This window comes from Drosophila albomicans, chromosome 3 (genome assembly GCF_009650485.2).
Source record: "Drosophila albomicans strain 15112-1751.03 chromosome 3, ASM965048v2, whole genome shotgun sequence".
Lineage (NCBI taxonomy): Eukaryota > Metazoa > Arthropoda > Insecta > Diptera > Drosophilidae > Drosophila > Drosophila albomicans.
Window position 1 is genome coordinate 49,400,854 of NC_047629.2, and position 27,587 is coordinate 49,428,440.

The window sequence follows — 27,587 nt, forward strand, 5'->3', positions numbered from 1 at the left end:
GCGAAATTTAAAATGTTTTAAAACTTTTCGACAGAGTAAAAACTGCAAAGAAAAATTAATATTCACTAATTTTTTTTATCACGATCACAATATGACCCAGATTATATTTAAAACAGTCGAACTAAATAAATGTGTTATAAATGTTATTTTATATGGCATACAAAATCTATTTTTAATAAAATATTGTACTAATTTTTTCATGATCTTAAGTTTACTCGAATAAATTAATATTCAAGACGAAACTACCAAACGTAGCTCTTTCTCGTTCCTGTCGCATAGACAGACTATGGAATTTTCCATAGAAATGCCGTGTTTTATATTTATAAACAAACTAACAAAAGCTCTCTCTCCCTCTCTCTCAATAGCGTCCGTCCAGTTATTTATATTTAAGTGATCTTGATACGTTATTATGTTTGTGAGCGAGTCTAGTGATAACGTCTGGTTTGCTGCCATTCAAAGCTCCCATTAGCTCAGCACGTCAAATCTAAATGGAAAGACGGCTTACACTCCCATGTGCATGCCTGTATATGGTATGTGTTTGTCTATATACGATAATACCGGTGCTTTTATAAAAAACAGCTGTTTATTTATTCTCGTTTTAGTTATGTAAATATGTAAATGTAATATGCAGTAATAACAGTGGAAATAATTGAGTAAATTCCTTTAGAATTCCAAATGGAATGGATAGTATTTGCTCTTAATAGCATGCTCCATGGGGATAAGACGCTCTCCGGTGTGATAAGAGTCCAACACGGCATGATCAGCTGCATCCAATTTAAAATCAAAGATGTTGAAATTCTCCTCAATGCGCTTGGGATTCGACGACTTTGGCAGTGGCACAGTGCCAATTTCAATCTGAAATAAAACAATGTCGATCTAGGAAACAGTTGGGAAATGTTGTAAAGAGAACTTACCAAATAACGGAGCACCACTTGAGCCGTGGACTTCTTGTACTTGTTGGCAATAGCTTGAACCTTATCATCGTAGATGAAGTTGGGCTGCTTCTTGGCGGGATCAGGTCTGCCCAAAGGACAGTAGGCGGTGACAACAATATCGTGTTGTTTGCACAATGCAATCAATTTCTTCTGATTCAGCGCTGGATGACATTCGATCTAAGGGCGAGAGAAAGGGAAATAAGGGAATCAAATTGTTAGATCACTTTTGTTTATCTAGTATTAGAGACCGCAAGAGTTTCACCTGATTATGAATGGGCTTGATCTTGCTATTAGCCAACAGACGTGTCAATTGCTCCGAATTGAAATTGGAGACACCAATGCTCTTGGTCAAGCCCAGCTCAACAAGCTTCTCCATGGCACGCCAAGTGTCCAGATAGTCAATGTCGCTAAGGGATTTAAATATTATAATAAGTTTTAGTTGTTTTTGGTGTGTTACTCACTTGAGTTCCACCTCGCCCTTGGCATCGGTTGGCATCATTTCGTTGTCGCCACGATAGACATAGGAGTAGGGCCAGTGCATCAGATACAGATCCACATACTCCAAGCCAAAGTTCGCCAGCGTCTTGCGGCAAGCGGCCTCAACGCGTTCCGGTTCATGGAAGTGGCACCACAACTACGCAAAGAATATCCAGCAATTAGTCCTCTAACTGTGCCAAAGGTCAAACAAGAGTTGAACTCACCTTAGTGGTAATGAAGATGTCCTCACGCTTGATGACGCCCTCGGCAATTTTCTTTTGCACCGCAGCGCCCACTTCAGCCTCATTCTCATAGAAGTAGGCGGTATCTATGTGCCGGTAGCCCACGTCAATTGCATGCAACGTTGCCCGCTCGCAATCGCCACCAAGTGACTGCAATCACGTAAAACGTATAAAAATTAGCGCTAATTGTAAGTCATAAAAAAAACTGTAACACTGCGATGTCATTCTATGACAGGCATTGTCTGATAAGCTCGGGAATTTCGATCAAAATACAGATCGGTAGTCTTACCGTATACGTGCCCAGTCCGATTGCCTGGATTTGTGTTCCATTATTGTTCTTAACGTAGAGAGCTTTCGATGCCGACATGTTGCAGATTCTCTCGCAGCTGCTGTTCAACTGTTGCTCATTAGCGTCACTTAGCTTTATTTTATAAGTGACAACGAAAGCTTTGAGTGTTCTAAAAAAGCTTTGGGTAGTGTGGGGCATAAGCGAACTTTGGAGACGCTATATAGAAAGGTAATAGATTTTACATAAAGCAAAAAAGGAATAATAATTTTTGTATTAAATAATAAATAATCAAAGATTTTAAATAAAGTAAAAAAGTAATAATTATTTTTATTAAGTAATAGTCATTGATTTTAAATACATCAAAAAAGGAATATTATTTTTATTATGTAATAAATATTCATAAATTTTAAATAAAACAAAAAAGGAATTTTGTCTCAAAGTTACAAAGTTCTCGAAACAAAATTAACTTATACTATAATTCAATAACAGAATTATTTTAATTTAATTTAATATTGTGTATATAATATTTGAATTTTAGTACAATTCCCAAGCTCGTTGTGTGCTTGGAAGCTGCGGCAATCTTAATTCTTAATAGCTATTAGAATATTCCTTATTCTTCATATGAATAGACAACAAAATTGGAGGAAATCAAGTTTAAGTTAAATTTCTAATGAATATGAAACAATGCTAATGTTGTGTATATAATATTTGAATTTTAGAACACTCGCTAAGCTCGTCGTGTGCTTGGAAGCTGCGACGACCGTTAGCATTAGCGTTGGACTGGCGCATGTCTGGCGTGAGCTTTTTGGCAGCTGGAACGATGTGGAATTGGCACAACATCTGTTATTCAAAGTGGCACAATGTAGTTAGTAGTCGTAGTCCTTGCCCACAAACCGTCACATGCCAGCACACTGGATGAAAAACGCACATTAAAGGAATTTATTCGGTTTGCTGGTGAGTTGCATTCCCCGCCCTGCGTTGCTCCCCCTCCAGACGCTCCCTCAGTGCTAGCTGCATCGCAAGTGTATCCTTGGCGTATACTTAATAATAGTGTGTTGTGCATAAAACATTTGGAGTAAAAGTATGGCAAAAGTGGTAGTTAAAAAAAGCGTGTCTGGCTGAAGGTGAAGCTAAAGTTTAATTGAGTTTTGAGCTACAGTCGAGCCATCAATCAATCAAAAGTCAATCAATCAATTAATTAATGTGCGTTGCGTGTGTGTGAAATACTCGTTAAGCGTTAAATTTTTAGCTGAATGTGAATGTGGTGTATGCAAAAGCAATGCGCAGCTGAAAATTATTTGTATTGTAATTTCAGTATACGCAGCACGCCTACAACTGCGCATGCCCCAGCCCCCAACTGCCGACCCCCTAGTCGAGGCCGCCGCAGCAGCTACAAGAGCAGCAGCAGCAGGTGACAGTGACGGCGACTGAGAAGGCAACTGCGACATCGACAGCGACTGCGACTTTGACAGCGCAACTCTCAAGGCTATTTTTGGGGACAAACATGGCCACCGTGGCACATGGCTGCAGCAGTCCGCGTCAGCGTTCGTGCAACGGCAGCAGCTCCCCCGGCGGCCATCACGGCTCCACGCCCGCCATGTACACCACGATGCCCAAGTATTCGCGTGCCGCCAGCCAAACGCTGTACGCCAGCAGCCAGCAGCAGGTTTTCGGTCAGCCGAGCGTCGATACGCCATACAATGGACACGGCGGAGGACTTTATATGTCTGCGGGCACGATGTCACAGCGTCCGCTGTCGGCCTCGGCGCTGCCCGAGACAGCGGCCGGTTGCCGCAACTATTGGAGTCAGAGTCAAGGTCATGCGGCCCATGGCGGCAGCTCGTTCTACCACAGCAGCGGACGGCACTACAACTACAACAAACGCAAGTCAGCGGTGGAGTTGCTCGCCGAATCGAAGCCTTTCTACATCAAATCCGATGCGGTCTTTGAGCGCTTGCAGCAATCGGGTTATCGCACCGCGGCAGCTGCGGCAAATGGCGCTGGAGCGGGTGTTAAGCGCGGACGGCGACCGGAGGAGACGCATGTGGGTTACAGTGGGGCGTCAGGTTACGATGAGCTGGAGGACAGACGTTACATGAGTTTAACACGGCAGCAACAGTCGCAAGTGCAGCAGCAATACATGCACAATCATCACCAGCAGCAGCCGCAGCCGCCGCCGCATCAGCATCATCAGCATCGTCACAGTGCGGGGCAGTCGCAGTCACATGGCTTGGGAAGGGAACGCGCTGGCTCGGCGGTCAACAACAATCTGCTGCAGCATAAGCTGCGCATGCTGCTCGGCTCCGAAGCGAGTAAGGAGCGTGGCAGGCGACATGAGGAGGCCAGCGATCTGCTGCCCACGGAGTATGGCGAGGATGAGAGCAGCGCGTTGAGCCGAATACCGCCGCCGCTCTATTTGCCAGCGCATGCCTTTGGACGGGACACCGCGGCGTATGCGTCATATGCGGGCGATGGGAGTGGAGTTAATGTAGGCGAAGAGCCGCTGGTGCTCACAGAGAACTACAGACCGATCAGTCCGCCAGCGGAGTATGCGGCCAACAAGTCAAGTCAGGCGCACAATGAGCGCTATAGGTAAGTGCATCTCTCGATCTCCTTTCCCCACTCTATAACTAATTTATTTACCTTTTGCAGATACAACTATCAGCGCTCCTATTCGCACTCGCATGAGGTGGCCAATCCGGAGGAGCGTGCCGCTTATACCGGCGGCGAGTACAACATCAACAGCCACAAATCGCTGCCCGATCTGCACACACAGATCAGTCGTCACTCGCCGCACAGCGAGATCCTTAGCTGCTGCAGTCGCGGCAATCGTTCGATAAAGTCCGCTGGCGAGTCCTCGATCAATCGCGACTCGGGAGGCAGCTCTGGACATTATACGCATCGCAGCGAACCGTGCTACAAGCGACAGCGTGACACCACAGCAGCGGGCACCGCAAGTGGCACCATCAAGAACTGTTGCAATCTGGTTGCGGGACCGCGACGTGACAGCGGCTCCTCCACGCAGCATAGCGCCAACTCGTACTGCGGATATGTAACCCCGGCTGGCGATTATCCGCCGCTGCATAGTCGCAACAACACGGACTACATCGATTGTCGTTGCAAACAGGACACTGGCGGAGGTCCTCTGTCCTCTGCTGTGGCGGTGAGCTCCACAATGTCCGGTTATGACAATGCTGCTGCGGCGGATTATTTGCTCAATTTCACACCCACACCGGAGGTGCCAGAGGCCTTCCAGGATGATTATACGCCGACGCCGCCATCGCCGCGGCTCAAGACGCAGACGACGCCGCGCTACTCGAGCTCCTCGAGTCAGCAGCTGCACACGAGCTCGCAGGGCTACACGAGCATCAATCACTCGCAGAGCTCGCTGGTGCAGAGTCCCGGCTCGGCACCGTCGGTGGACGACATCAGTCCGCCTCCGATACAATTTAAGCGACAGCGTTGCATCCGGTTTAAGAATCGCAATCGATTGCCAGTGCAACCGCGAACTTCACCGATTAACACCAGTGTTGCGGTGGAGGCAACGTCGGGGTATAATAAGCGCAGCAGCATTGAGCACGAGAATGTGTTCTTTCCCAAAGGTTTCTCGGCGGATGGTTATGCGTTGACCCAAGCCCATGGCTTGGACATGGAACGCGAGGCGTTGAATGCCAGCATCAGTGAGCTGGAGAAGTTCTTCGATCGTCTCGGGTTGAACGATGAGGCGTTCCATGAGATCTACAGTCATCCGAGGAGGCGACGCAATCCCGAAACCGATTCGGATGATTCGAGTACGGTGTTCTTCTCGGATGTCAGCACGGTGGACTCGATGCGTTTGCCGGACAGCACAGAGACACAGCCGCAGACGACGCAACCGTATCGGCCATCGGAGCCGCCGTCGATTGTCGAGCGCAATGCGAGAATCATCAAGTGGCTGTGCAACTGCAAGAAGATGCAGTGCGCCTGAGGATGAGTTGATCACCATCTTATTGTTGTAGCCGGCATTGTCCGTGTAACTTTCATAATGTTCAGATTTTGTCAGTCTCTCCACCCCCCACAAAAAGTATCAAGCGATTTATCGATCGTTAGCTCAACGTCAGTCAAGTACAAGTTCAAGTTCGATTACGATTACGATTTCGATTACCATTACGATTACGATTACGAGTTCAAAATGTAATAGAATTGCTAGCATTACTAGACTTACTAGAATCACCTAACTGTACAACTGAGAATCTAAATGCTTATTAATAATAATCGTATGAATGTGTAACCCCCGCACCCCACCTCATCCCACCTTGCGCCCTTTTGACTCCCACCACTCCACATCACTCCGTTTAAGACCCCGTTCTTTTGGATGCCAATTACGAATAATCGAATAGCTAAATGAAAATTGAACACAATATTAAATGAAAATATATATTATAATAAATCTATATACATAAATATATCGTATATACAATTGTATTATTAGATGAATTATTGTACAATTAGTTCTTATGTATCGTATATACATACATATATATGGTATATATCTTATATATACTTACTATATAGTTGCCAAATAAATGAATACAAATAAACACTCGAGACACACACTCACACACACACTCACAATTGATTCAATGAGTACTCGTCATGAAAATGAACCTACCTATTTATGTAAGTGTAAAATGGTTTGCATGATCAAATGAATAAATATTTACGAATATCAAAAATGTAGAATATGACTTTTAATATATGGATTCTATGGGTTTAATAGCTAAGTATCACTTAGCGGAAAATTATGTGTAAATCACAGATTCTTTGGTTCGTTAAGAAAATTATATAACAGTTGTTTCTTTATTTTTAGAATCATATAAAACATAATATGAAATCTGAGAAGAAAGTCTGACGAGCTCACAGTGTTATGTAGTTAAGGAACCTTAATTAAACATTGAAAAGGTATTTGTTTAAATTGAATTCAATTTGCATGATTATCATATAGAAAAATTATTTGTTAGACCATCTTTATCGTTTATAGATCAGTATAAAGAAAATATAAGATTTTGCAAGTGGTTTTAATGAAAACTTAAAAGCAGAGCCATATTCTTTTTTTAATAAACATATCAATTACGTTAACACCAATTGGCATATTATTTTATTGCAACGTTAAATTTATAATCAGGGAGTAAACTTTATACTTTTTCTAAAAGTAAATCTAGCTAGACATTTTTGGCTTTAGGAATTGTCAAGATGCAGCAACTGCTTTGATTCAGAAACTTTTGATATTATAATTAATCATATTCTGGTCTCTTTAGAGAGTAGTAGAGCTTTGCTATTTGTATAACTATTATTGCATTTATTAATTAATTTCAATATATAATTTTTTTGTATTCCCGTAAAAGCTTTCCTTTCAACTAGAACTTTAAGCACTGATAATGATTTGATTCAATAGCAAGACTATCCCAATAAACTCCATTCTTTATTGACCCACATATGACATAATAATAAAACAGCTGGATGCATTGTAAGCTGTGAGTATAAAAACCTCAAGTGCTTGGCAGAGAGTCAACAGAGTCTAAGGGAAAGCCAAGAGAAATGCGTATATTTTTACTGTTAGTCGTAGCGCTGGGTTTGCTGGCATTGGTAAGTCAAGGGGTTAAAGATAAAGATAGTAGATAAATTGATTGAGTTTCTATTTGATTTTAGGTGTGCTGCCATAATGTAAGTATGCTATAGTTATGTTGGTATCTCATGTTTTAACTCCTTGCTTTGGCTAAAGCCTGAGGAGAAAAAGCCGTATCCTTATCCCAAGCGCGGGGGAGGTGGCAGAGGCGGTGGTAGAGGAGGCGGCGGTGGAGGAGGAGATGGCAAAGGAGGTGGCGGTGGAGGTGGAAGTGGAGGAGGCGGTAGTGGAGGAGGAGGCAGTGGAGGTGGTGGAAGTGGGGGAGGTGGCAGTGGAGGAGGCGGCAGTGGAGGAGGAGGTAGTGGGGGAGGTGGAAGTGGCGGTCCCAGCATTGAGAGCTGTCCACGTCCATCACCGCAGAGCTTGAAGGTAAGTGCAGGAAATCGGAAATCATGCTGATAGCGAAGCTGAGCTAACAGAGAGAGAGAGACTACTATTTTGACAAATGCATTACAGTGCCTGCAAGAATGGGCGTGCCAGCAAGTCATACGTCTGGATCTGCGGTAAGTAACTGCTGCATCTCACTTCCAGCTGCCTTGGCTGCTAGTTTTCACGTAATCCACACTTTGACAGCTGTCTGCTCAACCTGAATGGCAACAATTTGCTGGGCAATCTTGTGAGCATTCCCGGAGTAACTGGCGGCGGCACCGGAGGCGGCATTCTGGGTGGACTGCTGGGCAAATAGTCGTGGGATGGAGTGTAAGAGGAGTGTAAGAGAAGTATGCACACATTAAAGTAATAAAAAGCTAAGTAAAACGAGATGGCCGCCATCGAATCTCATTGGACTGTGGGCAGTAGCTGTGGTTTTAATGGGGCAATGGACAGTGGGCAATGATAATAATAATATGAGTGGAGAGTGCAGAGTGAAGAGAGGAGAGGCTAACATGGCGATTGGCAATGCTCGATAATCGCCAGCACATAACAGTTAACTCAATTATTGTTTAAGCGCTCGTTTTGGCCATCAGCAATGCAATTAAGTGAGCAATTTTCAAATTAGCCAGCAATTTATATATAGGAGTATCATCATCCGCATTTACCCAATCCGGCAATCGGCAATCGCCAATCGCAATTTGCCATTTGCCATTCGCCATTTGCCTTTAACACCGACGACTGGTGTCCTGCTTCTTGCAGCATCCTTAAAGCTGACCGCTGCGAACTTGTAGCGCATTCGAACAAAGTCGCAAATCATTGAAGCATATGCAATTATTCATTTTGAGGTTGAATGCGCTCGAACGCACACAGAGATACAAACGATGCCGTACATGAGCTTACTCAACTGCCTCTCTCTCTTGCCCTCCCCCTCGCTCTCTCCTCCTGCATCAGTGTCTCGCTCCCGCTGTTTGTGGCAGATACTTTTGCTCTCGTGTGAGCGCAAGCAAATTTAAATTCAACAGCAGTTCTTAAACGGCAGGCACCATAAAAATCGCTTTTACTACGCGTAGTTTTTTCTTTGTTGATTTCATTCCTTTTGCAATACCCTGTGCTCATCAAATGTGCGTAGATTGTTGAGAGTTTGATAGAGTTCCAGTAAAATGTGTAACAGGCAGTAAAATGCACCCGTCTATCCAATTTACATTATTACTCATACGCCTAGTATCACCAAGAGCGGATTTTTTTCGTGAAAATTGTATAAGACTTAGAAAATAAAGAGCATACATTAGAAAGAATATCATATACTCGTACTCTGTAGATAATAATACGAAAAGTGACTATTTGTCGCTTTCGTTTAAGAGTTCAAGATTCAACTGACTTTTAATAGAGCGAATCGATAAACTATGATATAAATTATCGTTTATGTACATAAATTACATTACATTTGCAAATTTACAAATTTATGTAATAAATTTATATAATATGATTTCTAACAGCGTTTGACCAAAGAGAAATAATGAGTAAAGTATTTTTTCAATGAATGATCAATGTTAGTATTGAGGCACCACTTGTTACTTACTGTTCACAGTTTTCTATTTTTCTTTAAAGTATTAGATAGAAATTTCCCTACTTATTATATGAAGAGTATTATGTTATACTGCCGATTTTCGCAATTTAACCATAATGTTTAGTCTTTGTAAGTAATCCTATTTTGCAAAGCAATATTAAGATATCATTGGATATTGTTTTATGTTTTTTAAAAATTTTCGTTTTGACTTAAGTTGACAATTCTGGATTTACTTTTTATTTATAAGCACGCAAATTCCTTTCCTTTTTAAGCAGAGTATTTAACTGTCAATCTTCTAAATTAAAAAAATTAAAACCATTTTATTACATACTCTTAATGCTATTTTGATTTTAATTACAAATCCAAAATTTACTCAACCACAATGAGACGCAGTAACCGGGAGTTGAGCACACTCTCCTTGAGCTGTCTTCCTTGTTTTTTGTACGCTGGGTTTTGTTTCTTTTTTTAATGCCCTCTTGATTGCAGCCGTCTCTTGGCAAAAGTTCTCGCTCTCCATTTAGCTGATTTCGTTGTTGGCCAAAAGCTACGTCTGTTGCCGCCCCCCTCTGCCGCCGCTGTCTGAATTCCGGTATCCAACTCGAGCTCTGACTATTTTAGCTTAATCCGTCACTTGCATCGACAGCTCAATAGTCTGATGGTAGCTTCAATTTCCTTTTGCCCTTTTATAATTAACTTTATGTGTATGTATTTAGTTTTATTGCTCGTTAGACAGCCTCTGTTGGCTCTGGTCTGCCTGCCCAGCTACAAGGACAATGAAACAACAATTTGTGGCTGCAGCCCGCCACAGTTCCGCTCCCTTCTTCCCCGGAAAAGAACCGCAACGTGTGTAGGCCATTTTGGAATCGCCATTGCCATTGCCATCGCCATCGCCGGCTTCATCGTCATTGCCATCGCCATCGCCATCACCGACGCCATTTCCCATTGCCAGAGCACAGCCGTCGCCATTATATTAATTACAAAACGTTTGCGACGCCGCATCCCAGGCGGCGACAGCATCTTTAAGAGAGAGGGAGAGAAACGAGGGGAAGACTGAGAGCCAGTTCCTGTCTCACTAATGGGGCCACAACAAGTAAATCACACGCAAAGCTCTAAGGCGATTTGGAGCCAACGAGTTGGAGACGCTGCTTCCTCCCCCAGTAGTTAACGAGCAGCAGCAGCAGCAGCAGCCAAAAAGCAGGCGCAAATATTTCATAGTATTAACTAGAATGTATCTCAAAGATACATTCGAATTACACGCATTTATTGAATTGCATTCACATTTATTATTCGTCTTATTCATCCTTAGCTTTGATGGCATCAAAACTAGCTATATCCGAGACGGTTGAGCTCTCAGCCAGATCTGATTTCGCTTCTACGGTTGTTGCTGGCGCCGCTTCCTCAACGAGATTCTGCAGAAGAGAAATGTTCATTTAACTTTCGAGTGGTTGTTGTTTGGGGTTTTGGTTCGGGGTTTACCTCTGCTTTCAGTGTCTGCTCGTTGAAGGCCTCAGCGAGTCCGGGATGTATATTACTCAGAGCCTCATCCCCGTGACGTATGTAGACGGGCACATGACCTTTGCGGGGCTCGAGCTCCTGATAGGGCGCAGCTAAGAAAAATTTAATTACAAGCCATTAAATCATTGCCTCGACGCGCAGCTCTTTCCTTATCAGCCCGGTAATCTTCTATGACATACAACCGGAAATCTTGAATCACGACTCCAAGCGACAGCGTAATTATGACTAACGAGCTGCGAGTTGCGAAGAGCTGTTGCCGTTGCCACTGCTGACAACGTCTCTTCGCTTCCCGTCGTCCCCCGTTGTCTTCTACGCCCATGCACGCAGATGGTTTTTATAGAAATGAAAACCTGTTTCAACTCGATTCAACGCACAGCGAAAACAATAGAAAATCTTCGCAACAGATGTGCAATAACATAAAATAACTGATTTCGCATACTACTCAAATATATATGTCAAAGTAATAAATAAACATAAACACACATACCTGTGGCCAAAATGCATAAACTAAGCATAATCACAGCGACGAAAATAGCACAGCTCGACTTGAAGAACATGGTCCAGAGTTAAAATGTAGTGTTTTACGTATTTCTGTGCAAAATTTCTTTTGTGTTGTGTTTAGAGCAGACAACACAGACAGACAACCTGATTGAAGACTGGAGACTGATGTTTGAAGACTGAGCTGAGATCGTTGCGCATCTGTGCTTAAAACCTATATCGTTTTGCTCTTCTCTGTTGTTCTAAGCATTCAACGCTCCTCTCCACAACTTTTTGCTGTTCTCTGCTCTGCTCTGCTCTTCTCTTCTCCTTTCGCAGTCGTCGACGTCGTCATCATCAACAGCTTGAGCTCTGCTCCAGCAACAAATAAACTTTTGTTGGGGCAAATTACTCATGGGTAGATGATGATGATGATGGCTGTAATGAAGCTGTCGGCATTGGCGAACTTTTCCAGCTTTTGCCACAATGGGTCTAAGGGAGGGGCTGGGCCAGAGGGTAGGGGTAGGGGTATGAGGTTTAGCAAACACTTCTCATCAACTTCTACTTGGAGCTCTGTATGCTGTGGCAACTTTACTACTCGCACAATTGCCTTAGCCAAAGTAGCTGAAGCTACAGTTGAAGCTGGAGATGGAGCTGAAGCTGTTGAGGAAGCTGCTGCTGCTGGAGACGGCATTTAGTGGCCTGCGGCGTTACCCAGTCTGTGGCCATAAAGCAGTTGCCATTGCCGCTTCTTCGAATTCAAACGCTCGTTGCGTTCTGTTCTTCTTTTCTTTTCTGTCTTGTTGTATTCGAGTTTTTTTTTATTCCAACTTTTTTGTACTTTGTTTTTTTGTTTCAAATTAATTGGGTCGTTAGAGAAGCCATTTGCGCGGGTTCCTCTGCATCTTTTTCCACCTCCCCATTTGCCTAGCATTTTCCAGTTTGGTTATATTCTTTTTTTTTTTCTTCTTTACATTTTGCTTGTGCTCTCTGTTGAATTGTTTGCCCACTTTCGTTTTTGTTGAGTGTATTCAAATCGAGAGAATTGCTGACATCTGTAGAGCTGTTACGAGTACATTGAATACCCGCCGCCGCTGCCGACTGTCGACACTGACTATTCACTATGGGTATAAGGCTATATAAGGCGGCAGGGATTGCGTTGCGGATTGCGATTGGGATTGGCATTGGGATTGGGTACTGTAGTGGAAGGTGGGAGGAGATTGGCGGGCAATTGGCGACGGGGGCGCTGTTTTATTGCTCTTGTTTGCCTACTTCGATTGTTCCGTTGAGCGCGTCCTTGGTACAATTCCATTTAGATGTTGTACAAGTGGCATGTAAGGGCGCAAGATTTCAAATCAAATTGTTGAGCAAATATTCAACAGAGTAAATATGTTTATGCCGAATCAAGCAATTTCATTTAAACACACTCAACACCCTCCGACCACTTTCTCCATCTCCTTCCCTTCCATTCGAATCATACTTATGTATAGACAGTGAGTGCAGTGTCATACAAATTTTCGATTATGTCAGATAAATATGTATAAATGCTGACATCGAATTGTTGACTCTACGCTCGCTCTCTTTCTCTCTCATGTGTCTACTATGTCTACGTCGAGCACTGGGCCAATTGTCCGATTGTGTGACCTGAACCTGAAATTTGTGTTAAGTTTTTAATGTGAGTTGACGTGAGCCACAAAATGGCACTAAATTTCTAGATGGGTTGTTTAATGCGTTGTTAAGTGACAGTTAAGGATATTACCAATTAAAGTTTAAATTCAATAAAAGCAAGGTTTGTGCTCTACTCAAGAATTGCAGGCTACGTATGAGTAATATTTTAAAGAGCAGGAATTTCTGAACGTGAATTTTAACCAACAGTTTGGCTTTAAATGTAAGATATTTTGAATGCAATAGTGTAAGGATATAGCAAATATATCGTTTGGTATAATTTTGTATTTAGAGTATTTTAGTATTTAAATTTAAGTTAAAACGTATTTTCAATGCAAGAGTGTAACGATATACCATATATAGGTTTTGGTATATTTAAATACTTTTAGTTTTTCGGTATTCTAATGTAACAAAAGTCACATTAAATGGAATAGTATTAAGATATACCAAATATATCCTTTGTCATATTTTTGTATTTGTAGTTGAAAGTTAATTTGATTGTAATAGTGCAACGATATACCAATTATAGACTTTGGCATATTTTTGTATGTTTAGTATTTCAGTATATTAACTTGGAATATGTTTAGAATAATACCTGTACCATTCTTACTTTTCCATCTCTTAACTTACCATCTCAACCACTCCACATAAGTAAAACAAATTGTCAAATTTTGTTCTCTGTCGTTTATTTAATATGTTTATGTATTTTATGTATGTATGTTTTATTTCCGAGGCTCTAAAAATAGTTACATGGCTGCACTAATGTGGAGGTGTAGCTATAATAAGTAACTATATCTAATTAATATTATCATTTTTGGATTTGACTTGTGTTGTCTTTTCATTTTCATTTTACTTTACTTCACTCCATTTCATTTCATTTCATTTGCGATTCGTTAAATTGCATGCCATTTGCATTTCGCATTTTCCGTGTTTTTCTTTTTGCGCATTTCCTTCTGTTATATACTCGTATGTATGCATGTATTATCGTATGTATGTAATGTAATGTAATGTAGTATGAATATACTATTATACCGTTATGGATTCTGTGAATTTTCATTGTTTTTTCGTTTCTCGTTTTATGTATTCATTTTAAATTTAAGAATGGATAAGCATTTTGGGGAATATAATAGGTAATACGAGTATACTCTACATATTTGCCGTAAAAATTGTAGTATGCTTATGAATGCAATGTACGTTTGTATGTATGTATATGTAAATTGTATAGTATGTTTGTAAGTCTGTTATGCAGCATTATGTATATGATATCGATATCGATAAGACGATAGCTCAAAGTATGATCGATTCTGTGTGAGTGTGAGTGTATTTAGATTGTAGAATACTTTGGGCAATTGCTAATTTCGAGTCATCTAGATACATTTTGAGTTTCTGTGTATATTTGTGTGTTAGTTGATTATTATGTTGATTTTCGTTTAGTAATTTGTTTATTATACTTGTATGTATATGTATATATTTTTATTTGTTATTATGTGTTTTCGTTTTAAATTCCTACAAAAGCTGAAACTATTTAATTGCTTGCTTGCACATTCCCACATTGTAGAGGAAAAACATTATCTAACTAAAAGTCGATCGATAAATCGATAAATCGAACAAGAACGAATGCTAAGTAAGTACGTATGTAAGTTAAGAGAAAAATGCATTGCATTAAAATCGCTGTGGATCTACATAAGAGAGTATTCATTCATCATCATCATCGTCATCATAAATATATGCTAGTACACAGTACAGTTGCTGCGCAAAATTGTAGTTGCGATAACTTATAGGGTTGTCATTGCCTGTCTGAATGTCTGCCTATCGTCGTTCGTTTTCATTGAAAAGAGTTGACAATGTTGACATAGCTACGTGTTTTTATTTTTCTTTCTTCCTTTTTTTGTTTGTGGTATTTTATATACTAGAATGTATATATGTATGAATGTATGTATGTATGTACGGTTCATCATAACTGTAAGCATATATAGAGTAGGTATGTGTGTAAGTGGTAGTATATGTATATGTGTGTGTATATATCCGTTTTAATGAAGTTTACAATATATTGCAATTTAAATGTATATATAACTGTTCAAGTCTTTTTGCATCTCTAATATATGAATATATAAATTAATATCTTTACGTTATATACCTCCACTTCACTTCATCTTCTTTTTGCATTTGCTTTTGTTTTCATTTCATTTGTTTGGTTTTCATTTTTTTCGTTTTTTCGTCTTTTGGTTGTTTACATTTTTATTTTTGTCCATTATAAAATATCTCATTTTGTATAATAATTAAAAGTTAATTGGTGTCATTGAACTTGATCTCATTCTGCATGGATTTTTCCAACCAATCTGTCTGTTGGAAATGAATTCGGGTGCGGGGGCGGGGTCTTTCAGGGTTTGAGGGATAAGTGCACACTTCTCTTGGGGGTTTTTTTTCTGGTCGAATCGTGGGACTCTAAGGGGGAGGATTAACTTGTCGTATGTATGTCTAAAAACAAAGCTTCTGTGTAAAAATATTTTGTTTGCATTTTTTTTTTGTATTTTATATTCATTTTTTGTTTTGTTTGTTATAATATGTATAAATAAATCTAACTTGTAAATGAATCAATTAAACGCTTGCCTTAATATACAATATATTTTTTGTTTGTTTGTTCGTAATTGTTTTTGTTTTGTTTTGTTTATATGTATATATATGTATGTATGTATATATTTTGAATGTAAAATTGCAAATCACATAATTGTTACCACTACTGTTCAATGGAATTTATTTATTTACTTTTTTTTTGGTTTTTTATTAATTTATTTATGTATATATGTATGTATGTATATATAGGCATTTAATGCTATTTAAAACGCTATCAATAATCATCAATAAAGCCATGCATAAACACGATTTCGAACTATGGCCCTATAAACAATTGCACATAGCACTGTGGTCTAAATTCTAATCTCATTTTTTTGTTCATTTTTCATTTACTTTTTTTTATCTGTTTACTATTTAATACGGCATATGGCAAATGTACTTGTAATTGTATGTGTATGTATCTATACCATATTTATAATAATTCCATTTTTTTCCTTTTATTGCTATAAAATTTTGTGTCTGTTTGGATGTGTCTGTGTGTGTGTTTGTCTATGTGTGTGTGTGCCTGTCCATGTACCTCCGAAGTTAATAATTAATATATGGTTTTTGTTGTTTGTTTGTTTGTTTTCTTTTTTCTCGTTGTATAATTAAGTTCGAATTGTTTTCAATGTTTTTGTTTGTGTTCGCTTCTTTCTTCTTCCATTTACTATGCTTAATTTTGATATAAAACTGCCTCTTTTTTGTTGTTGTTTTTAAATATATATACTTCTATATATATATTTATTTATATATGCATTAAAAAATAACCTCTATCAGCGTCAGCTTTCATTAATTCTTAAATTATGAAATAATTTTAATTGACAATTTAATTAAATTGTTTTTGCTTTTTAGATTTGTTTACATCTTCGTCGGCCTCCGCTTGCTTATGGTTTGTTTTTGTTTTTTGTTTTTTTTTTTCAGAATAAAAACTACGCGTAAAATAAATACATGTTTTCTTGTATATATATTATATATACTATTTTGTTTTGTTTTTGTAATTTTATATAGAGTTACGATTTTTAAAACTATGTCACTTACTTTTGGAATTGCTTTTAGTTATCATTTTGTTTTACAAGTGCTTCATCTACTTCTCCTCCTCCTTCTCCTCCATCTTCATCTACATCTCTTCTTCGCATCATCTTCTTCTCTTGATGCCGATCCCAAATCATGTTGGGAATAATTCCGTCCAAATGGATATATATGTTATGTATATAGTTTATCTGACATTTGCACGGAATATTGAACCTCGACGTTTGCCAAAGTTTAAGCTATAATTTTGGGATTTGTTTGTTTGGTTTTTTGGTTTTGTATAAAATTATTTTATAATCTGGATTAAATATGTACATAAGCTAAGTCTAGTAATAAAATAACTATGTTGCAAATTGCTATCTTTTTTTTGTATGAGAATGTGTGTGTGTTTGTCAATGTTCTTAATTGATTCCATTTTTTGTTTTGTTTCGTTTTGTTTTATATTAAATTTGAATGTATTAATGTTTAAGTATTGTCCTTGTGATATGTTTCTAAATTGTATTCTCATTAATTTTAATCATTTCTAAGTAATTGAAGTAGTTTTTTGTTTATCCGAGTTAGAGCATATTATGGAAGTTATTCATCTTAAATAGGGGTTAAGAATGTAAAGTTGCATTTGCTGTTTTTGTTTGTTTTTAAAATTGTGGTGAGTATTATTCAATTTCAATATCAATTTCAATTGCTAATCTGTTTGCTGTTGGCCTACCGAACTTGTTGATGCCTTGTTTGTAAATGTATTTGGTTTTTGCATTAAGTAAATATTCAAAAGACTAAGAGCGAGAGAGAGTTACAGGAAGTGCTAAAAAGTCCACTAGTTGATTAGTTGCTAAGATTCGAAATGAGCTTTTTTTCATTCATTATTATTATTTGTATTATATTTTGCCTATATAAGCACGAGTATTGGCAAAAACGCTTTCAACGATGACGAATCTCCAAAAACTTTCGACTGGCTGTCTGGCTGGATTGAAAGGATTCTCCTTTGCACAATACTCGGTCTAGTTTTTAGTTTTCTTTTTTTTAGCTAGTTAAGTAGTATATGTTATATAGTCACCCTGTACCTATATAAATCTCTAGAGCCCTAAAAACGATGCCTTAAAGTAAGTATTTGTTACCCAAAAAAACATGCAAATTGGTTCTGCTCGCTATGTACTCAATATGTTTTTCTCATATAGATAAGTATATGCTATATATATATATATATATATGTATATATAATTTGCTTTTGTTTTGCATTTACTCTTCTGCTATAGCTGCTGCTTCTTGTTGACTTGTATATATGCTTCTTATTTGATCTGTGATTTGTATATATATATAGAATTTCTACTTATGTTCCATAATATTCGTTGTGTCAGATTTTTACTATAAGTTACATTTTGGATTTCCTTTTAAACCTTTTGTTTTGCTCTTTGTTCCTGTTCATTCAATAAAAATGCTCAACGTTGTTTTTTACTTTTTCATTTTTGTTTTCTTTTGGAGAATGTTGTATTGCTCATTCGGCTATTGTACCCAAAACCGGAAATAGATTCAGTATAATCATAAAGATATACATAGTATTATATGTATAATAAATAGAATGATCACGATACTGATAATAAGTAAGTTAAGTAAGTATATGCATATACTATATAGTGTATATGGAAATTATGCTATTGACTTGAGATCCATGGCATCATCATTTATTATTTTATATTGCATCTCCATCCTAAGGGTTCCATCTCATGCTCAAACACTACTTTTCATACCCATACTCATACTATATAAGCGGCTAGTTCGACTGATTCGCATTGCATTGATTTGAGAATTGGTTTCTTCGTAAACATTTGCTTAATTCGATTCGATATAAGGGTGCTCGAGTATTGCTTCTAGGAATTTGGTATAAAGTTGTTTTCGTTTAAGATTAGGTAAGGTTAGTTGTAGGATATTAGATTCTCTTTTTTTGGTTTAGTTTTTAATATAATATATGTGGATGTTTTAAGCTACCACAATATCCTGACTGTTCTCATCGCTGTCCATTTCATCCGCCTCCAGCTCATCCTGTTCGTTATCATGCTTCATCAGCTCATCATCATCATCGGGCTCATCGTGATCCCCATCCACACTCTTGCCCAACGATATGGCACCCGCATCCCGCAAACAAGCTGACTCCAGATGCTTGTTCAGATACGATTTGAGCGCAAACGTCTTATTGCAGCGATGGCACTTGAAGTTCTTGTCTCCCGAATGCGTTTGCATGTGCGCCCGAAGATTCGAGCGATCCGCAAATGCTTTGCCACAGTGGACACAAGCGTAGGGCTTCTCGCCGGTGTGCGAACGGAGGTGACCTTGGAGCAGCCAGGGACGCGAGAAGAGCTTGCCACAGATGTCGCAGCTGTGCGATAGTTTGTGCGTTAATAGATGCATCGCCAGCGCGGGCATCGAGACGTAGGCCTTGCCACATGTGGTGCACTTCTTGGCCGACTGCGAGTCGAGCGAACGATGCGTCTGCTTGTGGCGCGACAGGTTGCTCGATGTGGCATACTGCTTGCCGCACTCGGTGCACTTGTAGCAGCCGCGCTTGCGTTTCGCATAGTTCTCGCCGCTGCCCGCGGTGGCCACATTGCTGCCCCCACCTGCGGTGGCAACATTGCCTGCAGCCGAGGCGCCACTTGCTGCGCTGTTGGACGAATCGCTGGCCACGGCAATGGAGCTGCTTTGGCTGCTGATGCTTTTGGGTCGCTGCTGGTGCTCTTTGTCCTTGCTGGCTGCCTTGCTGGCCTTGGTGCGGCCATCGAGCATGTTGAGACACATCTTCAGGGCGGAGGTACGTTGTTGTTGTTGCCCCGACGACGACGACGACGGTTGTTTGTTGTTCCAATGCAGTTGGCCGGATTCAGAGGATGAGGACATATCGATGTCCACATCGGAGCTGTGATCGGAGTTGGGCGGCGTCAAGGGCGAGCAATTGTTCGATGCCTCCGGCGCATTGTGCAACATGTCGTATGAGCTGCTGCCAATGAATCTGATATTCGAGCTAACCCCACTGCTGCCGTGATATTGCAACGGCGATTGTGGCGACTGCACCACGGACTTGGAAGTATTCGAGATCTCCTGCATGATGGGCAAGTGCTCCGGCTGCGACTTGTGTGCCACCTCCTGCTTCATAATGGTCACCACACAGGGTGGAATCAGCGGTGGCAAGCTTTGTGACAGCGACAGCAGATCATGTGCTGCCTCCGTTTCCTCCACGCTGCGTCCCCTGTAGATGGCCGACGAAGGCGAAGCAGCTGCAACCACCTGTTGCTCCCTCTCGCGTTTGATTGTGATGGGCTGCGGCTGACGGGCAGCGCCATTTGCATTCGCTGGCGGCGCATAGAAGATCACCTTGCCATCCTCGGCTGGGGCGCGACCAAAGGCCACTGGACGGCGCATAGATACTGCAAAGAATGTTTAAATTGTTATTGCAAACACAAGAGTTCCCCAAATTAATCAACAACAAATCAACAAATAATCACTGACAGTCCAAAGGTAATTCATCATTTTTTGCTGCATTCTTTTTTACTCTCGTTGCTTTCTTTTTTAATTTCATTCTAGAATTTCTGCAGCTCCTAATTGCACTTCAACTGTTGCTCAACAAATGTCAAAAGAAATCACATGTTTCGCTATATTGTCAACCGATGTCATCTGGCACACAATCACAGGGTTGTTATAACTCGCTGAGCTTATTTGGTTAGTGATGACACTGACCAGAGTTGCCACCTGCATTGGCGATATAAGAGTCGCAATGATCAAAGCCACGTTATGGAAATCACATCCAAGCTGCGGAATTATATAATGTTAAGACTAAAAAAAGATCTCATGAATGTCCAATACTATTGGAATGGATTAGAAACAATTTAGCGTTTTTAATTGAAGAATGACGAATGGTTGGAAATGCAGCCTTGTAACATTTTACGATTTATTAAGACGTATCAATAAATAGTTTTATTAGTTCTATTCAAGTTTAACTAGGATGGGAGAGAAGCAATTATTAAGATATTTCATTGGTTAAGTTTTTGAAATTAATTGAAGAAAATTTATAATGCAACATGCAGTATTAATGCTTTAAGATAAATAAGAAAATAAAAGTAAAATTCCTGAGATTGAAATACTTTTTTAATTTAAGTACTTAAGCTGGAACTTGTGAGTTATTATAACCGGTACCCATAAGGTAGAAAGGTAGAAGTTATACATTTATATGTAGAGGTTACATAAGAAATATTTTTGTAGGGGCAAAAACGTCGGGTCTTGGTTGCTTTGACTGACAATCTGATATAACATATTTATGTATATTGCACTCTAGGTATATGTTGAATATAGAACTACATAAATATACCAAGTAAAGCCTTTGGTATATTATTTCGTATTTTTGCTGTATATAATTTTAGTATATTTTAAAATGAATCCCGCACTCTTTCGCTTTTTATTTTAGCGGGTATCTCACAATCGCCCACACTCGACTGTATCTTTTATTATTTACTTTTATTACTATTATCAAACAACTTATTGTTCTTTTTTATGAAAAAGTATTCTTACTAATTTGTTATAAGAGTGACTTCCAGTGACTAAGCTTTAAATAAACTATAAGAACTATTACAAAATTAAATGCAACTTTTGTAATAATACAATAAAATAGATTTTCTTTTGAATAGTTTCGCTAAGGGTTACTATTATATGTTATTAAATTTTTGTAAATTCTGAAATTTAAATAAAGAAATATTTATTTTGCCTTTAATTAGGAACTGATAAAGGACTTTCAGTTATTACTAGTATCAAACAAAATTATTATTTGCTTGTGTATTCTCCTAAAGCTACAAATAATTTGTAAACAAGTACGAGCCGTAATATTTTGGTTTCCCAAGTAACTTAAAAATTCCTTAAAAGTCTTAATATGTATGTGTTTTTACAGTCCGTTCTGCAGTTCTTTATATTGACCATAAATAAAGAAGTAAATAAAAATAAATGTAAGTCTTTGTTTGTATTTGTGTTATACATAAATTGAGGAAATTTCCGTGCAACCTTTTTTTTAAATTTCGTTACAACATGACATGGAAATCAGTTGACTTATCCTACTCATATGCGATTAGCCTTCGCAAAGCTGCTTTACTATATATAGACTACACAGTTTGAATGGTTTTGGTGTGACCATGATTGTGCATGCATAGCCAGTGTCACCCCTCCGATTATATAAATCAGACATTTCTATATGTACAATGTATATCTTGTTGTTGATATTTTGTTGTTGTTGGTGTTGCTGTTGCTTTTTGTTCACTGACGCCATTATTTCTGGCATAGAGCTGACCTGTTACATTTCGCCTTCTCAATCGATAAGACTTGCGACTACAAGTAAAAGAGCGCGAGCCATTTTTCCCCCCACTCACTACCACCCTGCTGAGAGAAGTGCCCTGTCCCCTTCCCCCACCCCACGCACACAGCAGCAACAACTAAACAACGACCCCATGACAATGACGCGTGTTGGTTTTCGTGTTTGCATTTGCTGCTCTGCCTTTTGTCAAGAGCAACAAGCAGCGACAGCAACAGTGAGAACAACGACAGCAACAACCGACAACGACAGCAACAACGACATCGACATCGACAAGAAGGCAAACATGAAAAATGCCAACATACGCTAAAAAGATTAGCTAACGGCGACAATGTCAAACACGCGCATGGAGCTGGCATAAAAAAGCGAAGGACGAGCAATGGCGTCCAATGGCCGACGTCGTTGTTGTTGTTGCTGTTGCTGCTGGCGTTGCCATAGCCCTAGTGGAGCCGCAGTGGGCGGGCCATAAAAGGTGGGCGTAACATTGGGGCAATGGCTACTAAAAATAAATACGAGTACACGAGTACACAAATTGTCGCAGCCACCTGTTCACATTGTTGTGACGCAACTTCTCAACAAAACTCAAATAGAAGGGGGAGAGCAGAGGAAAAGGCAAGTGAATGGAAACAGCAGACCCCAATGGGAAACCCAAAACGGAAAGCGGAAATGTGGTTAACTGTTGCACCTACCTGCGGCTGCTGATACTGCTGTGGTTGTTCCTCCAACTCCTGCTGTTGCTGCTGCTCCTGTTGCTGCTGTTGCTCCAGCTGCTGCTGCTGCTGCTCCTGTTGCTGTTATGACTGCTCCCAGACGTCGCTGTTTCTCCTGCTTGGAGTTCATTTGCACCAGCGATTGTGCTGCCGACCATTCCAATTGTTCGTCAGGTGGCGTACCCACATCATCATCATCTTCGTCGTCATCATCAGCATCTTCGACAGCATCATCGTTATGGACATTGTCCTCATCATCTTCGACATCGTTGTTGTCGTTGTCGTCGTCGTCCAGCTCGATTATCTCACGCTTGAGCGCAGCTCTTCCGTTTCGCTTGGTCTCCTTCGGCTTGGGGCTAGACTTGAGCGTCGTCATCTTGGCATGGCCATTGTTACTGTTACTGTTATTGTTATTGGCATTCCGCAGCACCGAGGACTTGCCATCCTCATGAGGATTCGCATTTGAATGGGGATTGAAATTGTTCGAATTGTTGCAGTTGGGCGCTGCTCTCAGTTTGCGCAGTGTTGTCTGCTGTTGCTGTTGATGATGTTGCTGCTGTGGCTGCTGAAGATGTTGATGATGCTGCTGGTGTTGCTGCTGTTGGTGTCCACCTCGAGGCTTCGCCGCCGCCTTCGGCTTTGGCTTGGGACGTCGCCAGCTCTGGAGTTCTGTGGCAGCCGTCGTCGCATACTTCTTGCTCGCATAGGCAATCGTTTGTATCTTGTTGCGATTGGGCAGTATAAAGTCCACAGACATTGTGTCTCCGCTTTTGCTTTTGCTACGCGCTCACACTTTTGCCACTTGCCAGTTTTGGACCGTTCGATAAAATTTTATAAACTACTTATGACTGTAGATGCCAGATGCCTTACATCATACATATATCTACTATATATATATGCAATGTGTGTGTGGGTGTGTGTGTGTGTTTGTATATATTATATCATGTACCCTTTGGGCTTTTGTTGCTCTTTGTTTGCTTTTTTGCTTTGTTGAATTTGTATTTGTATTTTGTATTTGTATTTATGCTTTTGTTGCTTATGTTTATGTTTTGTTATTTATTATTTATTTACTTTACTTTACTTTACTTTACTTTATTTACTATTTAGATATAGCACAACCTTCTTTCACATCGACTCCAGTGTCGTCTGCAGTAAAATGCTTTCACTTTGACTCCGACTTTGACTTCGACATTGACATGAGCTGCCTTGTGAGTAGCGCTACTTCCGCAGATCCTTCCTCCTCCACAACAACAACTACTTCTACGTCTTCTACTACTTCTATCTCTCTCTTCAACTCTATTGCTTGCTCTAACTCTACTGCTGCTGCTGTATTGTGCCCGTTCCTGTGCCGGTTGCGGCTAGCGGGCATCCTTGATCTTGATTCTGGCTCGCAATTACCGACTTCGACTTCGTCTTCGACTCCACCTTCGATTCCTTCTTTTTTTCGGTTCGGTTCGGTTTCTGTTCTGTTGCTATCTTTGGCTGTGGCTCAGGCTGCCGCACTGGCCCTCAGCACACTGCCAACTGGCACCTCAACTAGCCACCCTATAACATCTGCAGTTTCGTTTCTCGTTTGTTGATTTATATCACTTTTCTTTCGCCGTTTGCCAAAATCACTTTGAAACTGTTAAAGGTATTGCTTTCGTTGTTGCGTTTGCCGTTCCCGTGCATTTATCAAAGTTCTTTATAGATATAGGAAGAAAGATTTATGCAGAGATTAGCCACAGTTGAAAAATTGAAAACAGTGTAGAGGTATAAGTAATAAACAAATAAGGTTTAACTCTTAAAATATCAACAAAATGTTTAAGATAGAACAAAAATGAAGAAAAAGCTTTAAAATTGCAATTTTAAGATTTAATTTTAAGTAAGGTAGAAAAGAGTTTGATTTAAAAATTATTTTTATACAACAGATTGTTTAGCACTTATTTCTTGTTTATTTTGCTTTATCTTAAAAATGTTTTGATATTTTAATAGTCCAAATAAGAAGGTCTTAAGACGCAGCATTCTATATAACTTAAGTCAGGCTTTAAAATTGTATCAAGCATGTTTAAAAATGTCATTGCCTGCTTTTAGGCGCGTGTTGAAAAATCGTAAGGAATTCCAAAAACAGAGGTTCTTGTAAGTTCTCCTTTAATTTCAGATTATTTGGATATTATAATAGTCAAATTAAGTATGTCGCAAGACGCAATACTCTATATAGTCTAATCTTGCTTGGAAAGTCTAAAGGATAGCATTAAAATTTTATCGAGCATGCTTAAAAATTTCATTGCCTGCTTTTAGGCGCGTGCAGAAAAATCGTAGGGAATCTCTTAGTATTTTAATACTCATTAATTCTAAATCAGGCACTATTCGGGAACAGTTCTTGTTCTTGTATGCAGTATATAGGGTCTTAAAATGCCATTAAACTGAAAACATTTGATGGCTGTCTCTCAAATTGCATAATTTAGACACTGTCTTTGGTTTAGAACTGTAAACAAGTTCGGGCACGCACTGTTTCTTGCCACCTCACTCTCTCACTCGCTCTATCACTCGCGCTCTCTCGGTCGCTCGTGCTCGCAGATGCTGTTCACATAATAAATAGAGCATAGAGAGATTTTTTCCAATAAAAATCAACAACTAAAGCACCACACACAGCAGCACTTAATGGCAATTATTTTATACGAATTTAGATTTCTTTCGTTCTATGTTGGTTGTTTTTTTTTTTACTTTGCACTTGTTCGCAACATTTTGAATCAGTTTATTTATTATACTGAAAGTGGAAGCTTGAGTGGGGAGAATGCTCAGTGTGTGGGCCGCTCATTTTGAGGGGGCTGCGAGAGAGAGGCACACGAGGAAGGCAACATGAGGTACTCTTCCAATGGAAGGCGCGCACGCACGCACACGAAACTATCTCTCTATCCCTATCCCACTTTTTAAAATGGCGCATGGCTCGTGGACTCGTTGGCTTTGTTTAGGAAATGCAGACTTTCGATTGCAATTGCCCATTTGCGCTCGTGTTGCTGTTGCTGTTGTTTTTTCTTTTCTTTTAGGCTTTGATTTGTGCGTTATTTGGGGCATTAATAAAATAACACATTCACTTAATGTTGATTTTTTCTCGCATATTTATTATGTATTTACTTTTCGCACGCACTTGTTTTTGCAAATTTATTTCTCCACGTTTCAAAGCGAAGCGAAAAATGTCGTGTGGAAAATTTTCTTCGTTGTTCGCTGTGTTTCAGCAACAACAACTTGTTTCACTCTGCACTTGTCGAATGTTTTGTGAATTGAAACGCGAACACACACGCCGAAAGAGACAACACGACGCCGCGAGAGAGAGCAAGCATGCTTGCGAGAGAGAGCAAACGAACGAGAGTGCGAGTGTATAACGAGCAGAGAGCAACGAGTAGCGATTGCGTTGGCGAGTAGCGAGTGCGGCGAGTACATGCAACAAATAGTCAACTGTTGGTTGCCTTAGCCTACCTCACTGTGTGTGCCGCCCTTCCTTCCCCCCTGCCGTCAAACACACTGTCAAACTACCGACAACCGATTACCGACTGCCAACTACCGACTGCCGACTACCGACTGCCGCTTGTTGCCCAGCTCCCCTCCGCCTTCGACTCCGTCTCCACCTCCGCAGCAACCATGCGCGTTGCACATAAACAATGCGAGAATTTATTGCATACTTTGCAGCGCTCGCTTCTACAGCGAGTGGTCGTTAGTGTCTTCGTCGCTGTCGTTGCTGCGGTATACGACACACACACACACACACACACACATACTCGCACACACTCTCACACTCGCATAGAGACGGCACTTTGTTGCATACGTCACATGCAACAAAAGTTTACAGTCGAATATTGCCGCAGCGCCGAGCGGAAAATCAAGCCATGCATAAATTGAGTTTTCTTTTAGTTTAAACGCGAACGACAAAACAAATTTGATTATTTGTTTTTACTATTTTTGCGGGAAATGAAAAACTAATTTTGTCATGTTTTTCACTCGCTCTGATTTCATACACTTATTTTAGCCTGTTGAAAATTGCACACCTTTTGTTGTTGTTGTTTCCTCTCTCGCGCATTTGCTGTTGCACTTTATAATATTATTTTTCAGCTTGCACTTTTTTTTTGGGAATTTTTAGCAAATTTATATTACAATTTGTGTAGTTAATAATATTGTTTTCAAAATATATAGATGGACTCGTTTTTTGCTGTGCCGCTGTGCTGTGTGCGTCAGTTACTGACTGACATACCACTCCCTTCTTCTACTCAGCGCGTTTTCGGTTTTTCGCAGCTTTTGCCGTAGCCGTATCCGTTGCTTCTGCTGTTGCCGTTGCCAGTTGCCAGTTGCTGTTGCCCGTTGCTGTTACCGTCACGTCACAGTTGCCGTCGTGACTGTGCTACACATACACTCTCATCTCTACTGAGTGTGAGTGTGTGTGTGTGTAATTTACAGCGAGTGTGCGTGATTTCGGGTCAGCAGCAAAATCCAACAACACCAACGCAACGCAACGCGAGCCAAAAGTTTTTGGTGGTGGTGGCAATGTTGCTGTTGCTGTTGCTGCTTCTGCTGTTGGTGGTGTCGCTTAATGCGAAACCGTAGCAAATGAGCAGAAAGGGTTGCAGTTGTAAGCCTGTAACTAATTTCCTAAGCGCTGCGATTAATTCGCGCTGCTGGCAAATAGATCGATAAGCCGCCTTTCAATATCGCTTTCTTT

The 27,587-nt window shown here is 40.1% G+C and overlaps 5 protein-coding genes and 1 long non-coding RNA gene across 9 annotated transcripts; 3 read left to right on the forward strand and 3 right to left on the reverse strand.

Annotated features, from left to right (window-relative positions):
* Positions 1-564: 564 nt before the first annotated feature.
* On the reverse strand, positions 565-2,068 carry LOC117570854 (aldo-keto reductase family 1 member B1). Its single transcript, XM_034252733.2, has 6 exons — positions 1,944-2,068; positions 1,637-1,804; positions 1,397-1,569; positions 1,198-1,342; positions 915-1,112; positions 565-855 (listed from the first exon to the last, which is right to left on the reverse strand). The coding sequence occupies exons 1-6, from the start codon at positions 2,019-2,021 to the stop codon at positions 664-666; spliced, it is 954 nt and encodes a 317-aa protein (XP_034108624.1). The 5' UTR covers positions 2,022-2,068; the 3' UTR covers positions 565-663.
* A 640-nt stretch (positions 2,069-2,708) lies between these two features.
* Positions 2,709-6,634, forward strand: LOC117570998 (uncharacterized). The gene is made up of 3 exons (XM_034252947.2): positions 2,709-2,897; positions 3,259-4,535; positions 4,596-6,634. Exons 2-3 carry the CDS (start codon positions 3,448-3,450, stop codon positions 5,908-5,910), a joined length of 2,403 nt encoding a protein of 800 aa, XP_034108838.1. The 5' UTR covers positions 2,709-2,897; positions 3,259-3,447; the 3' UTR covers positions 5,911-6,634.
* An 860-nt stretch (positions 6,635-7,494) lies between these two features.
* LOC127565510 (uncharacterized) lies at positions 7,495-7,755 on the forward strand. The gene is made up of 3 exons (XR_007954825.1): positions 7,495-7,568; positions 7,632-7,646; positions 7,705-7,755. It is a non-coding gene; the product is annotated as an uncharacterized LOC127565510 (long non-coding RNA).
* LOC117572010 (acanthoscurrin-2) lies at positions 7,521-8,369 on the forward strand. The gene is made up of 4 exons (XM_052003607.1): positions 7,521-7,568; positions 7,705-7,977; positions 8,065-8,111; positions 8,182-8,369. The coding sequence occupies exons 1-4, from the start codon at positions 7,521-7,523 to the stop codon at positions 8,291-8,293; spliced, it is 480 nt and encodes a 159-aa protein (XP_051859567.1). The 3' UTR covers positions 8,294-8,369.
* A 2,385-nt stretch (positions 8,370-10,754) lies between these two features.
* On the reverse strand, positions 10,755-11,744 carry LOC117568709 (uncharacterized). Its single transcript, XM_034249523.2, has 3 exons — positions 11,550-11,744; positions 11,024-11,154; positions 10,755-10,956 (listed from the first exon to the last, which is right to left on the reverse strand). Exons 1-3 carry the CDS (start codon positions 11,617-11,619, stop codon positions 10,840-10,842), a joined length of 318 nt encoding a protein of 105 aa, XP_034105414.1. The 5' UTR covers positions 11,620-11,744; the 3' UTR covers positions 10,755-10,839.
* Positions 11,745-17,027: 5,283 nt separating this feature from the next.
* Positions 17,028-27,183, reverse strand: LOC117569291 (zinc finger and SCAN domain-containing protein 2). Of its 4 annotated transcripts, none has more exons than XM_052004258.1 (3): positions 26,920-27,183; positions 22,874-24,576; positions 17,028-20,259 (listed from the first exon to the last, which is right to left on the reverse strand). In XM_052004258.1, exons 2-3 carry the CDS (start codon positions 23,649-23,651, stop codon positions 18,818-18,820), a joined length of 2,220 nt encoding a protein of 739 aa, XP_051860218.1. In that variant the 5' UTR covers positions 23,652-24,576; positions 26,920-27,183; the 3' UTR covers positions 17,028-18,817. The 4 variants fall into 4 exon arrangements, with proteins under 4 accessions (XP_051860218.1, XP_034106287.1, XP_051860219.1 ...); XM_034250396.2 differs by lacking the exon at positions 26,920-27,183 and adding an exon at positions 26,025-26,141; XM_052004259.1 differs by lacking the exon at positions 26,920-27,183 and adding an exon at positions 26,012-26,136.
* Between the last annotated feature and the right edge of the window lie 404 nt (positions 27,184-27,587).

What these genes read in the sequence shown, in the direction of transcription:
- LOC117570998 (XM_034252947.2), top strand. Translation starts at nt 3,448, where the DNA reads ATGGCCACCGTGGCACATGGCTGCAGCAGTCCGCGTCAGCGTTCGTGC. An exon ending in GCGCACAATGAGCGCTATAG is followed by an intron (nt 4,536 to 4,595) that starts GTAAGTGCATCT and finishes TACCTTTTGCAG; the next exon opens with ATACAACTATCAGCGCTCCT.
- LOC117568709 (XM_034249523.2), bottom strand. Translation starts at nt 11,619, where the DNA reads ATGTTCTTCAAGTCGAGCTGTGCTATTTTCGTCGCTGTGATTATGCTT. An exon ending in TTTATGCATTTTGGCCACAG is followed by an intron (nt 11,155 to 11,549) that starts GTATGTGTGTTT and finishes AATTTTTCTTAG; the next exon opens with CTGCGCCCTATCAGGAGCTC. An exon ending in AGCAGACACTGAAAGCAGAG is followed by an intron (nt 10,957 to 11,023) that starts GTAAACCCCGAA and finishes TCTCTTCTGCAG; the next exon opens with AATCTCGTTGAGGAAGCGGC.
- LOC117570854 (XM_034252733.2), bottom strand. Translation starts at nt 2,021, where the DNA reads ATGTCGGCATCGAAAGCTCTCTACGTTAAGAACAATAATGGAACACAA. An exon ending in TCAAGCCCATTCATAATCAG is followed by an intron (nt 1,113 to 1,197) that starts GTGAAACTCTTG and finishes TCTCGCCCTTAG; the next exon opens with ATCGAATGTCATCCAGCGCT. An exon ending in AAGTGGTGCTCCGTTATTTG is followed by an intron (nt 856 to 914) that starts GTAAGTTCTCTT and finishes GTTTTATTTCAG; the next exon opens with ATTGAAATTGGCACTGTGCC.
- LOC117572010 (XM_052003607.1), top strand. Translation starts at nt 7,521, where the DNA reads ATGCGTATATTTTTACTGTTAGTCGTAGCGCTGGGTTTGCTGGCATTG. An exon ending in CATCACCGCAGAGCTTGAAG is followed by an intron (nt 7,978 to 8,064) that starts GTAAGTGCAGGA and finishes AATGCATTACAG; the next exon opens with TGCCTGCAAGAATGGGCGTG. An exon ending in GTCATACGTCTGGATCTGCG is followed by an intron (nt 8,112 to 8,181) that starts GTAAGTAACTGC and finishes ACACTTTGACAG; the next exon opens with CTGTCTGCTCAACCTGAATG.
- LOC117569291 (XM_052004258.1), bottom strand. Translation starts at nt 23,651, where the DNA reads ATGTCTGTGGACTTTATACTGCCCAATCGCAACAAGATACAAACGATT. An exon ending in AGCAGTATCAGCAGCCGCAG is followed by an intron (nt 20,260 to 22,873) that starts GTAGGTGCAACA and finishes CATTCTTTGCAG; the next exon opens with TATCTATGCGCCGTCCAGTG.